Below are 13,735 nucleotides of genomic sequence, written 5' to 3'. Positions count from 1 at the left end.
AAATTTTAAACTCACAGAAAAAAATTTAAATATCCAGTTTTTAGTTTAGTTTTTATATGTTTCATTCAACTGTCACTGAATATTTGACTGAAATAAGCAATTTCCTAGAAATTCAGAGATGTAATGCAAGTGATATCGTTCCAATAAAGTTTAAAAAGGTATCAATCCAGAACTGAAATGTTGCTAGGTGTGTATAATTTTGTATAGTAATGGCAACTCATGGGATTAAAAAATAATGGTTTTGTTATATTCATAGTGATAAATCGGGTAAATTATTAGCTAATCAATTGAAATTTACTTGGGTTAAACGTCAAATTACTAAGATTCGTAAATACGATGATACTTTGACAGTTGATCATGATGAGATAAACAAAACCTTTCAAGAATTTTATACCTCTTTATACCATTCTGACTTTCCTCATGATTTTAACATCATGCATGATTTTTTAAGAAAACTCACTTCTAGTTTTCATTAATTGATTTTCGATCGAGGATATTAATGGTAAACTATGTTTCATTTGAAGTTCAATTCTCTGTTTATAAAGCTCCTTGCATAATTTTCCAGTAGTCCAGGTTTCACTGTGCTAGCCACAAAAATGAGGGAAATCCAACCAAACCTATTGCCACTTTATCAATCTACATTAACTGTTCCACAGATTGACTGGTGGAGTTGATAACTGTGTTACATGCAGTTCTGCCTGAACCACTCAAATCTAGGTCATAGTCTGGCCTTAACAGAAAATACAGATGCAATATCTGAATTTCAGTTATTGATGAGTGTTTTCTCCTGATACCAAGAACATAATTCACCAAATATAGCATAAAGGAACCCTGATAAATTGAAGTTAATAGGCTTCATGGAAAACTTCACTAATGGCTGGATAGATGGTTATTGTTATTGGTCCCTTCCACCCTAGAATCTTACTTCAGCATCTCTGTATGCAGAATCTTCCCACATTCATCGATTACAACAATGATCTGTTTTCTGCTGATTGCATGATGTCCTGCTCTACTCACAATATCTCAGATAATGAAACAATCAGTTCTAACATGCAAAAATACATGGACAAGTGTCGGAAAGGTGCCTTGAATATCTGGAGCAATCAAGTACTATGTTTAGCAAAATAGAATCCAAGCAGTTACCTTACATTCAAACATTTAGAAACTTCACTTTATTGCCTCAGGATTCAGAACCTGTATATCTACATTCTACACTACCTTTGTACATGTCTACATTGTATACATCCACTGCAGCAACTTTCCAAGGTATCTTCAGGAAAAAATTCCAGATCTACAAACTCCAAGCGCCCATGAGGAGAATGTAAAGCAGGCACAGTTCAAGCCACAGAGAGCAGTAAACTGGACATAAGTCTTTCATTCCTCCATCAGTTTGAGATTAAAATCCTATCATGCATTGTTGAAGCTTTGAGAAACACATGGAGTCCATACCAGTTTCAAACCATATGTTCTCATCCCTTGTTTGTCAGCCCTTGCCTAGGTTCACCCGGTGATTATAGCCAAAACCTTAATATTGTGTTCTCCTCCACCTCTGCTTTAATCCAGGTATAGAAGCTTCAGTTTTAATACCACCCTGTGTGTATGCTTCATTAAATCTGGTTAATACTAAGCTTATATCTAGACCTAAGACTCTTTCAATATCATTGGTAGCATAATTATTCTTTGCTCGTAATAATGCTACAACTATTTATTAAATGTGTCACTGGAATAATATGACATAATTGATAGGATAGAGATAAATTTTTGCTTTCTTATGGTTGCAATGAAAGTGAATGGGCTAACTATTGTTACAGAATGTGGAGGTGAAATAACTGCAGAGACGGGAACTATCAGCTCTCCAAACTACCCACACTTTTACCCTCACAGTCGTAAATGTCAATGGAGAATTACTGTGCAAGTTGGACGGAGAGTGACACTAACCTTCAATGATCTTCGACTGGAAATGCATCATAATTGCAACAATGATTATGTTGGTGTAAGTCAGCATTCATTTTGGTCAAAAGTGAAATCAGCTGATAGTAACTTAAGAACTTAAAGTGATCGGTTTTGCTTTCCCTTGCTGGCTGTGAACAGGAATATTGCACAAGTTGGCTCGGCCTGCTTAGATTAAACAGCTGCAAGATTTGTTGTCCTAGGGCATTAGTTCTACCTAAAAGCACATTACAGGATGGTATCTACTCTGTCCACCCCCTTTGTATGACACATTTGAAAGGCTGAGTGACTTATTCTTGTAAAAAAACCACAAAAAGATGTATGTTTCAGCAATAATCAGTGCCCTTCAAATTTTAAGTGGACTAGAAGATAAATGCTTTGCTGTCAGCATGTTTGTTTAAGTGGCCTTGGGATTTCCGGGATATCTACTGATCCTCTGGTTGGGGGGTGGTGGAGTGGTGGGCTGGGCTGATGGCAGCAATAGCGATTATACATAATTTCCATGTGGCCCTGAAAATCAGCACTCAACTACTAAATGAGGAAATACAGCAGGCTGCAGAAGTATCCTTCCTGTCTTATTTTCGTAGTGTCATTAGATTTTTGCTTATTACAAGAGTAAATATAGTGCCAGCTATAAATTCAGATGGAAAAAAGACACCCAGTAATTAGACTCCATTGAACTGGAATGTTAACGGACTTTATTGAACACAGATAATTGTTATTATCCTGCTCGATGAGCCTGTGTTTTCAGAAACCATTGTGCATGAATTCTGTCCAGTTGCCACTTTGATTTCACTGGAAAAAAATGTTCTACAACTGGAATTTGAATTTTAATTCACTGATCTTTAGTTTTTTGACTCATCCAGTCAAATGCCAGCCTTCTTGCTGTAGACAGGTGAGAGTGTTTATCAGCACTTAAATAACAGAGTCATTCTAATTTTAGGACCCATGAATTTCCAACCTACTCCACATGATACAGATTTTGAACAACTTAAAGATAATCTACAGAGCATTCCAGATGTCCTCCTTTTTAGAGAAAGGGCTCTTGGGGTTGATGGAGCCCTCACCCATATTTGCTAGACTTCTGCTCTTACCCCAGCTCTCCTCCAGACAGAAAAAGGATAAAGTTCAAAGTAAATTTATTATCAAAGTATATATACAACCATATACAACACTGAGATTCATTTTCTTGCAGGCATGCTCAATAAATCTATAATACGATAATAACTATAATACAATCAATGAAGGGCCATTTGTCTTTTGTTCAAACAGGGTGCAAAAAACAAACTGTGCAAATAAAAAAAAATAATAATAATAAATAAACAATAAATATTGAGAACATGAGATGAAGAGTCCTTGATAGCGAGTCCATAGGTTGTCGGATATTTTAATGATGGGGCTAGTGAAGTTATCTCCTTTGGTTTAAGAGCCTGATGGTTGAGGTTCCACTGATCCTCACCTATCATCTCACCTGCCTACTCATGCAGCACATCATTCTTTCATACTTCTGCCAGCTACAATATGATCCCACCACCAATCACATCTACCCATCCCCAACCCTTCCTGCTTTCCACAGGAATCACTCCCTCATTGACTCCCTGGTTCACTCATCCCTCCCCACCCATCTGTCCCTCTCCCCAAGCAATGTTTGCCTGCAATTGCAAGAGGTTTTATACCTGTACTTACAGCTCCTCCCTCACCACCATCCAGGGTCATAGAAACATAGAAAATAGGTGCAGGAGTAGGCCATTCAGCCCTTCGAGCCTGCACTGCCATTCAGTACGATCATGGCTGATCATCCAACTCAGAACCCTGTACCAGCGTTCCCTCCATACCCCGTGATCCCTTTAGCCACAAGGGCCATATCTAACTCCCTCTTAAATATAGCCAATGAACTGGCATCAACTGTTTCCTGTGGCACAGAATTCCACAGATTCACCACTCTCTGTGTGAAGAATTTTTTCCTCATCTCGGTCCTAAAAGGCTTCCCCTTTATCCTCAAACTGTGACCCCTCATTCTGGACTTCCCCAACATCAGGAGCAATCTTCCCACATCTAGCCTGTCCAATCCCTTTAGAATTTTATACGTTTCAATAAGATCCCCTCTCAATCTTCTAAATTCCAGAGAGTATAAGCCTAGCTGATCCAGTCTTTCATCATATGAAAGTCCTGCCATCCCAGGAATCAATCTGGTGAACCTTCTCTGTACTCCCTCTATGGCAAGAATGTCTTTCCTCAGATTAGGGGACCAAAACTGCATACAATACTCTAGGTGTGGTCTCACCAAGGCCTTGTACAACTGCAGTAGTACCTCCCTGCTCCTGTACTCGAACCCTCTTGCTATGAATGCCAGGGTCCTAAGCAGCCTTTCCAAGTGAGGCAGAGATGTGCATCTCCTCCAATCTTGTTATTGCTTTTGGTACTTTTGATGTGCCCTTTCTGCATTGGTGAGCCCAGGTGACTGCTTTGCCAGGTTTATCTGCTTTGGCCCTCTGGAACTCCCAGTTGCTAGCCATCCTCATTCCCACACTGACCTCTCTGTCCTCAGCTGAGCCCTGGTAATAATGAGGCTAAACATGAACTGGCGGAATAAGATTTCATGTTCCAGCTGTGTAGCAACCTAATGGCATGAACATAGAATTTCAGGTAAACTGCTCTCATTTTGTCTGTTTTCTTTCCTCCTGATATACCCACTTCCTCCTACGTGGTTCCATCCCGACCCAACCAGACCCCATTGCCGTGTTTAGTTCCCTTCTTTTACCCACTCACTCCTCTCACCTACCCATCAAACACATACTCTTCCCCCTACCATTCCCATCTGTCCACATCACCTCCCTTATTTGATTCCTTGCTCCAACATCTTTTACTATATGTTTCCATCTTTCACAGCCCTTTGTTGCTCCATGTATCATCTCCCAACCTCTGTAATTTTTTTTTGATTCTTCTCTGCTCATTTTCTTTTCTCGCCTTTCCTCACCTGGATCTATCATTTGCTGGGTCTTGCTCCACCCCTTCCCCTCACCACTTAATACTGACCATCTCCCCTCTACCTTACAATCCAAAATGTCAGATATTTCCCTCCACAGGTGTTGCCTGGCCCAAAAAATTCCTCCAGCAGATTGTAAATACTTAAGTGACAATCCCATAAACATTAATGTAACACATACTACAAAATACTGTTGGAACTCGGCAGGCTATGCAGCCTCTATGGAGAGGAATGAAGAGCCAAAGTTTCAGGCTGAGATCCATCATCAAGACTGGTGAAGGGTCAACTCTTCTTTCCCCTCCATAGATGTTGCCTGACCCGCTGAATTCCTCCAGCAGTTTGTGTTTTGCTTTGGCTTTCCAGCATCTCCAGAGTGCTTATCATGAGCATTAATGAGCAGATTTAGTTTTGTTAGATGCCACATTTTCTGATGTGTATCAACAGCTTACCAATCACAGAAATGAACAGGAAAGGGAATTAGTTAACTGTTATTTGTTCTTCTTGGTGTCCGTCAAGATGGTGGTTACTTACATCTAAACCTCATTGCTGCCCAAATCTTCTCTAAGGCCCAATGGACAATAAAAAAAAATCTTGTCAGCCCCAAACTCTTCTTATGAGTCGCTTGGTTACCTATCATTCACATATTGGTTCTTTTTTAAAAAAAACTTAATAGGAATGTTTAAAGACACCTGATCTCATTATTAACAACTTTGGCACTTCTAAACATTGACCTATTATCATAAAGCTAAGTGTAAAAGTTGCTAAAATTGTTAGTCATATCAAAGCAACAAGGATTGTTTTAGGTACTAATCATTAACTGATCATCTATATGTCACTAGATATACAATGGACTTCATTCCAATTCTCCCAGATTGCAGAAATATTGTGGCATTGTTGAGAGTGGCACACAAGTGAAATCATCCGGAAATACCATGCGAGTTGTTTTTGTAACTGACAAGTCAACTTCAAATAGAGGGTTTAATGCAACATATACTTCAGAGGAGGAAGCAGGTCAGTAGTAACATTCTTGTGTACCAAGCATCGAAAGTTATACCATTCTTACTTTAAAAATCTAGCAGTGAAATTTTATACAAGTTATAATTCTGATCTCTCTTGATTACTTCATGTAAGGGCATCACAGCACAGAACAGGCCTTTGACCCATCCAATCCATGCCAAACTGTTATTTAGCTTTGTCCCATCAACCTGCACCTGGACCATGGTGCTCCATGCCTCTCTCATCCATGTACTTACCCAATTTTTTTTTAATGCTGAAATTGAACTTGCAATTCGCTGGCAGCTCATTTCACATTCTTTCCACTCTCTGAGTGAAGAAGTTCCTATTGATATGCAAGGTGGAAATCACAAAAAGTTGCAAAATTCAGTCGAGATTCTTTTGAGAAATGATTCTTGTGGTTTTCTGCCCTTCAAGAGCACAGCTCAATCAACATGTTTAAAGAAATTTGTCTAAGATAGTCAATGGCATGTGGATCCCACATGATGACAGGAATTCCTCTACTAACCTCTTTCAAACTACCAAGTCACAGACACCTCCATTTTTATAGAGGTAATGAATTTATTTAATTAATATTTCATTGAGGCTTTTTTTGAAAATGGAAATTGTAGTTTGGAAGTGGGGAAAACATTTTAAATCATGTATTACTTCTACTTTACAATGAGTTAATTTTGAAAATCATTGGTCATGAACTTTTCATCTGACTTCTAACATTAAACGGTAAAAATGAACTGTGCTCATTGATGACATCACCATTTGAAAATACAATGATCAAATGAAGCCTCTGAGAGGGTGAATAATCCCTCAGAAGTGCCAATGCCAATTTCCTTATGAGCAGCCTTTCTGGATGAAACACAAATGCTTCAAAATGGGTAAATATAAAGATCTCTCAGTAGCCACCCACTTCAACTCTGCTTCCCACTCCCATTCAGATATGTCCATACATAGCCTCCTCTACTGCCATGATGAGGCTAAACTCAGGTTGGAGGAGCAACACCTCATATACCATCTAGGTAGTCTCCAGCCCCTTGGTATGAACATAGAATTCTCCAACTTCCGGTAATTCCCTCCCCCTCCCTTCCTCTATCCCTATGTCACTCTGCCCCCTCCCCAGCTGCCTATCACCTCCCTCATGGTTCCGCCTCCTTTTACTACCCATTGTGTTTTCCCCTATTCCTTCTTCACCTTTCCTGCCTATCACCTCCCTGCTTCCCCTCCCCCACCCCTTTACCTTTCCACTTACTGGTTTTTCACCTGGAACCTACCAGCCTTCTCCTTCCCACCCTCCCCAGACTTTCTTTATAGGGCCTCTGCCCCTTCCCTCTTCAGTCCTGACGAAGGGTTCCGGCCCGAAATGTCGACTGATCGTTTCCACGGATGCTGCCCGACCTGCTGAGTTCCTCCAGCATGTTGTGAGTATTCCTTTGACCCTAGCATCTGCAGATTTTTTTGCGGTAAATATTGCTTTTTGTGTGGGATTTATGTCTAAAAACAGGTGTATATTGATTCATTTTCAAGGCGTTTTCATTGATTCATTTCCAGGGTGCTGTTCCTGTGCTCAGGACTAATATTCAGATGTTAACACAAGGTTCATGGAGAGTGGCCAGGGTGCAAACTGGCATATAATATTAATGATAGTTATTATATTATCAAAATTTAATCTTAAAATATACTGTATAATTTAAAATTAAAGGACTGCAATTTCCCATAGCTAATCCCAATTTATTGTTTTAGGATTTAAAGCATAAGCTGAGCTCAGGATATCCAAGTACTAGTTCTTCAGATGAACTTTCCAATCTAAAACAATTTCCCTTCATCTTTTCACATTTTTTTCCTTTTCAAACTATCACCTAATTCCTTATTGAATGTTTTTTCCATTATGGTAATGTATAAACTTCTGTAATACAACAAACTCTCAGTACATTTTTATGTGTTTACGTCCTGGGTGAGTTTGAACTCATGATTTTCTGATAGATATGTAAATAGTATCTTCAGTCAGGCTGAGAACTAAAACCATTGATCATGGCACTAAGAAAATAATCCTTAAAAAATACCTCAGCTATTCACCCAGTGTTTTCCGTTTCTATTTTATATCTATTGGCCAACTATGCAGTCTTTGCAAAAAGTGTCCCTTTATTTTTGTAAGAAATTTCTTACTCATTCAAGTTTTAACTTTATTTGGTTTTATCATTTCAGTGTGTGGAAGTACCTCAACGGACGCACATGCTGGGTACTTAAGTTCTCCAGGGTTTGATGGTGTATCCAACTACGGAAATAACCTTAACTGTGAATGGGTCATCCAGAATTCCCGCATTGCAAATTCTTCCATTTATATAGAGTTCACCAATTTTCACATTGGACATCAGCAAACTTGCCAACAAGACTACATTGAAATCCGAATTGGTGAGAAAACAATGGCTGTAGATTAATAAATGTGTACATTCCTTTCAAAATATGATACCTTATGTATTGCACCACTCTGACATCTCGAAATAAAAATTTATGGTCAGATGGTGGAAAACATGGTCTCCTTCCCATACTTAGTAGCCACATCTTGGCAAAGACAAACATCAATGATTATCTTCACCACACCTTTGGTCAATTGCAAGAAAAAATGTATATAAAAATGAAGATCTCAGGCTTCACCCAAAGCTCATGGACTGCTAGACAGCAGGGAACCCTGCCCTCCACTGTGTTCTGAGATTTAGACTATCTACAGCAGATAATCTTGGAAAAATACCAGCAATGTTATCTCTACAAGATCCTCCTAATTACCTGGAATCACCCAGGTTAAATTGTGAATTCTCTCAGCTAGATTTCATTTGCTTGTCCAGACTGGATTACCCAAACAAACACTCTGTTTAAAACTCTGTACTGGGAAGCAATTGCCAGGTGGACAAAGGAAACAATTCAAGAAAGTGCTCAAAGCTTCCCTGAAAAAGTACATCATCCTTACTGACTTCTGGGAATCTCTAGCCAATCCGTGCTCAAATTAGAGAAGGAGCATTCAGGAGGCCAGGAGAACAGAGAAGCCCTACATAAACGGCAGGAGTACATCACCTCACAAACTACTCACCCACCTGACCTGCACAACCATCACATACCCCGTCTGTGGAAGAGATGTCATCAGTCACATCAGAACCCACTAAAACCAGAGTGGAAACAAATCAGCCTTGAAGAAGTAAGATCTTTCACAGATAAGGAGGTGAAGTAAAATGGAATGGCCTGGCTTTGCAGTTGATATCCTGTGGTATTTAAAGGCAAACCATTGAAAAGTTATGCAAGATCATTAAACCACCTGTACTGCATTTGGGTTTCTGGCCTTGAGTCCCACCAATATAATTTTTCAGTTTCCTGAGGACGGACTAACGTGTGGGGGGTGCTGCATGAGAACACTGGCCTCCATTTTGCACTCCCATTAAAAGCTCCAATAAAGTGTCTTAAAACATACGATGCATGTAGCCGACTGTTGAATCTACTCCAACACACTTTTGAAAGTTTCTCTCTATCCTTCACACCCACAAAGATGAGGTGGTTGACTCTTAAGAGGCCCTAACATTCACAATATCCTGAATCATATTTTTTATTTCTTTAGAGATGCAGCACAGTAGCAGGTTTTTCCAACTCACTGAGCACCCATGTGACCAATTAACCTACTAACCCTTAAAACTTTAGGTTGTTTGAGGAATCCAGTGCATCTGGAAGAAACCCACGTGGTCACAGGGGAGAACATACACACTCCTTACAGACAGCCATGGAATTGACCATCCATTGCTGGGACTGTAACTGCTTTATGCTAACTGTTATGATAGGGGGCCACCCAATGCATATCCTATCTATGCATTACTACTACTACTGAACAGGAAAAGGAATGGTGGCTGTGCACAGAAATTTGAGACACAGGCAGTTCAAACCTGGGGCGCTGTTTGCATGTTTCAATTCTACATTATCTTAATATGAACTAATGAGGGATGTGGCTGAGCTCTCGTGCAGGCATGAGTTTTTCCGTTCACTGTTTTTAAACAAAATAATTAAATTATTTTAAATAATAAGAGAACATTTTTTTCGTCTTCTCTGATTATATAAATTCCAACTCTACATTGAGACAATTTGTGAGCATGGGAAACTTCATTTTCTCTGTAATGGCACATAAATAATAGTTCGTCTGCTGATGGAAGGTTTATAAAAATGAACTGAAATATTTGTATGACAAGCAGTTACAATGTTGTAAATTTTATCGAGCATAAGTGTTCATTAGGAATTTGTCTCCATGCCTAATTAACAATATAACAAAGCTTAATATTTACAAACATTTCAACATCACTTTCCTTCTACTGTATAGAAGTATTCTTTTAGATATTATCTGTAAATTTAAAATGGAAGATTGTGAAATCCTAATAGAAGCTCACTGTCTTTTCTACGTTCAACCGTCAGGAGATTCTAATGGCGATTTACTTGCCAAGCTTTGTGGACAGACTGCTCCAAGTCCACTGCTGATCCCCTTCACCCAATTATGGATTCACTTCATATCTGATTCAACTGGGCAAGATCTCGGTTTTATTGCCAAATATAGCTTCACGGGTCAGTATATTTACTTTGGAATTCTGCCTATAACTGAGATTTTAAGAAACAGAAAATTAAAGTCTTATAATTACAATAAACTACATTATTGAAATAAATAAACTATAGAAAATGTTTACTTGGTTATTTTGTTAAGACATCTTTATAACAAATAGTCCATGTACGTTAGCATTTTTGTTGATAGGGTTAGATGGTTTTGATTAATTTAATCTTTTATTGCCTATCACCAAATAAAGTGAATTCTACCAGAGTGCAGTGTATCTTGAGATTGTTTCAGTATATAACATGTAAATTCACCAATCTAACACACAGAACATAGAACGTACAAATCTACGGCAGATTATAGGCCCTTTGGCCTAGAATGTTGTGCCAACCATGTAACCTACTATAGAAACTGCTACTGCATAGCCCGCTATTTTTCTAAGCTCCATGTACCTGTCTAAGAGTCTGTTAAAAGACCCTACTGTATCCACCTCCACCACCATCACTGGAAGTGCATTCCACGCACCCACCACTCTCTGTGAAAAGCCTATCCCTGACATCTCCTCTGTAGCTACTTCCAAGCATCTTAAAACTATGCCGCTCATGTTAGCCATTTCAGCCCTGGGGAAAGTCCTCTGGATAGCCACATGATCAATGCCTCGCATCATCTTATACACCTCTGTCAGGTCACCTCTCATCCTCAGTTGCTCCAAGGGGAAAAGGCTTATTATCAGATAACACACTCTCCATTCCAGGCAACATCCTTGTAAATCACAGTAGGAACATATTAAAGATATCATGCGTCAGATTTTGAAGCAATATATCAGTTCGTATTTTTGACTTGCATTCTTCCTCGCCCTACCTCCAACTGTGAGTAACATAATTTGATTTTTATTCATTTAAGGATTGTTGGTTTCACAGGCTGAGCCAGCACTTAGTTGCCCATCCTTAATTATCATCGAGAAAGTAGTGATGATCTGTCTTCTTGAACCTCTGCAGTCTTTGAGGTGTGCATATACCCACAATGCTTTCAGAGAGAGAGTTCCAGGAACTTGACCCAATGACAGTGAAGGAATGGGAATATATTTCAAAGTCAGGGTCACGTGTGGCTTGGAAGGCAACTTCCATGTCCTGCTGTTCCCTAGCCTTTGTTGCCTTTGCCTTTCTAGCTAGGTTTCCAAGTCTGTGACCAAAGTTGGGAAAGTGCTGTCTAAGGACTCTAGCTGAGTTGCACCGCACTCCTTAGATGGTACAAACTGCAGCTACAATGTATGGGTACTGGAGTCAGTGAATGGTTGTGGAAGGGGTGCTTATGAAGCAAGTACTGTGCCTTGTATGATGTCAAGCTTCTCGAATATTACTGAAACTGCACGCATTCAGACAACTGGAGAGTATTCTATCACACTCCTAACTTAAGCCTTGAGAATAATGGGCAGGATTCAGAAAGTTAGTAGAGGAGTTAGTTACCACAGAATTCCTAGATTCTGACCTGCTATTGTAGCCACATTACGTACATGGCTACAATAGTTTCAGTTTCTAGTCAATAACAATCCCAAGAGTATTGATAGTGGGATATTCAGTGATGATGTTGACATTGAATTTCGGGGGTGACAGCAGGATTTTCTCTTGTTGGATATTGTCCTTGTTTGGCACTTGTGTAGCAGCAATGTTACTTGCCACCTATCAGCCCAGGCTGGTTTTGCAGCATTTGAGTGTGAACTGCTTCATTTCCTAATGTGAGTGGTGTTGAACATTGAGCAATTATCTGCAACTTCTGACCTTACAATTGAAGGAAGATCATTGATGTGGCAGCTGAAGATGGTTAGTCCTAGAATGCAGCACTGAGGAACCCCTACAGAGATGCACTCTAGTGGAAATGACTGATCACCAACTACCACACCATCTTCCCTTGTGCTTCGCATGATTCCAACCAGTGGACAGCTTTTCCCTTGATTCCCATTAACTCCCATTAACACGGCACTCCTTGATGCCATACTTGATCGAACGCTGCCTTGATATCAAGGTCAGTTACTCTCACTTCATCTCTTCAGTTCAACCCTTTTATCCACATGTACAAACGTTTGTAGATCAAGACTGTAACAAGGTAAGAAACACTGTTACTTTGGCAGAAACCAAACTGCGAGCAAGTTGTTGCTAAGCAAGTACATTTGAAGGCACCACCAATTATGCCTTCCGTTACTTGGCTGATGACTATTAACAGAGTAATGGCCAGGTTGTAATTGATCTGCTTCTTGTGGATAGGCTATACCTGGGCAGTTCCCAAGTCAAGACAATTTCTAATCAAAATATTCTTCTCCAAAATTTGTAACGTCAACATGATATTTAAATTATCACAGAAGCATACTCATTTAAATGCTTAGTACAGGAATATTTGTGTTAAATCATAAATAGAATGAGCTGCATAGTTCAAACATGTTTTTAATTTACTGCTGGTAAATGAGCTTGTCTTGTAAAGATTTTGTTTGAAGTGATGGAAGGACTTAAGTTAGTCAAAAGCGGTATTTTTTAGAAAAAAACAATAGATAACCCAATAAGCAGCAAACTTTCTTTAGCAAAACAAAGAAGAAAGTTTTGGCCCAAACTTTTGATTGTTAACTCTTTTCCATAGATGCTGCCTGACCTGCTGATTTCCTCCAGCATTTTGTGTGTGTTGCTGCAAATGATTTATTTTGTTGTTTCTAATTGTGTTTACTCCACTTAATTTGCAAATAATTTACTAGTATGTTTTTTGCTGTTCCAGTTCTGGGACATTTGTATGGGTTTAGGAAAGTAGAGAGTGATTTACTATGCAATCATGAGGCTGATAATTTATCTTTAAGATATTTCTTACATTTCACTTTTCCTTTCTGGAATTGTTTCCTTTCGTTTGGAATAATTAATGTCATTTCTGTCACAGTGGCATTTTATATGAGTAACCCAATGATTTATTTTTGACATGAGTTCAACAATATTTACAGAATCACAGAACTCTCACTTCAGAAGAAAACCAAATTTCCTTTGCACATGTTTAGTACCAACTGTTCATCAGAACTTTATTATGTAATTCTATTTTCCTGCCATCTCCCCGATATCCTGTAACATTTTATCCTCAATCTAATTTATATAACTCATTCAATTTGCCACTTGGATGACAGAATTGTCAGCTTATGTAGGCATGCATGATAAAACAGTTCCTAATAATTTAAGATATTTTCATTTGAG

The 13,735-nt window shown here is 39.0% G+C and overlaps 1 protein-coding gene across 3 annotated transcripts in view; it reads left to right on the top strand.

Moving 5' to 3' along the window:
• cubn (cubilin (intrinsic factor-cobalamin receptor)) overlaps positions 1-13,735 on the top strand; it is a 264,719-nt gene that overhangs the window by 226,618 nt on the left and 24,366 nt on the right. For all 3 annotated transcript variants that reach the window (XM_063044183.1, XM_063044182.1, XM_063044184.1), the window contains 4 exons: positions 1,812-1,993; positions 5,776-5,947; positions 8,147-8,353; positions 10,385-10,531. In XM_063044183.1, the coding sequence (XP_062900253.1) occupies positions 1,812-1,993; positions 5,776-5,947; positions 8,147-8,353; positions 10,385-10,531 (708 nt within the window). The remainder of the gene's footprint in view (positions 1-1,811; positions 1,994-5,775; positions 5,948-8,146; positions 8,354-10,384; positions 10,532-13,735) is intronic.

The sequence above is a fragment of the Mobula hypostoma genome, chromosome 3, assembly GCF_963921235.1.
Source record: "Mobula hypostoma chromosome 3, sMobHyp1.1, whole genome shotgun sequence".
NCBI classification, from domain to species: Eukaryota; Metazoa; Chordata; class Chondrichthyes; order Myliobatiformes; family Myliobatidae; genus Mobula; species Mobula hypostoma.
This window is presented reverse-complemented; position numbering and strand designations above follow the sequence as displayed.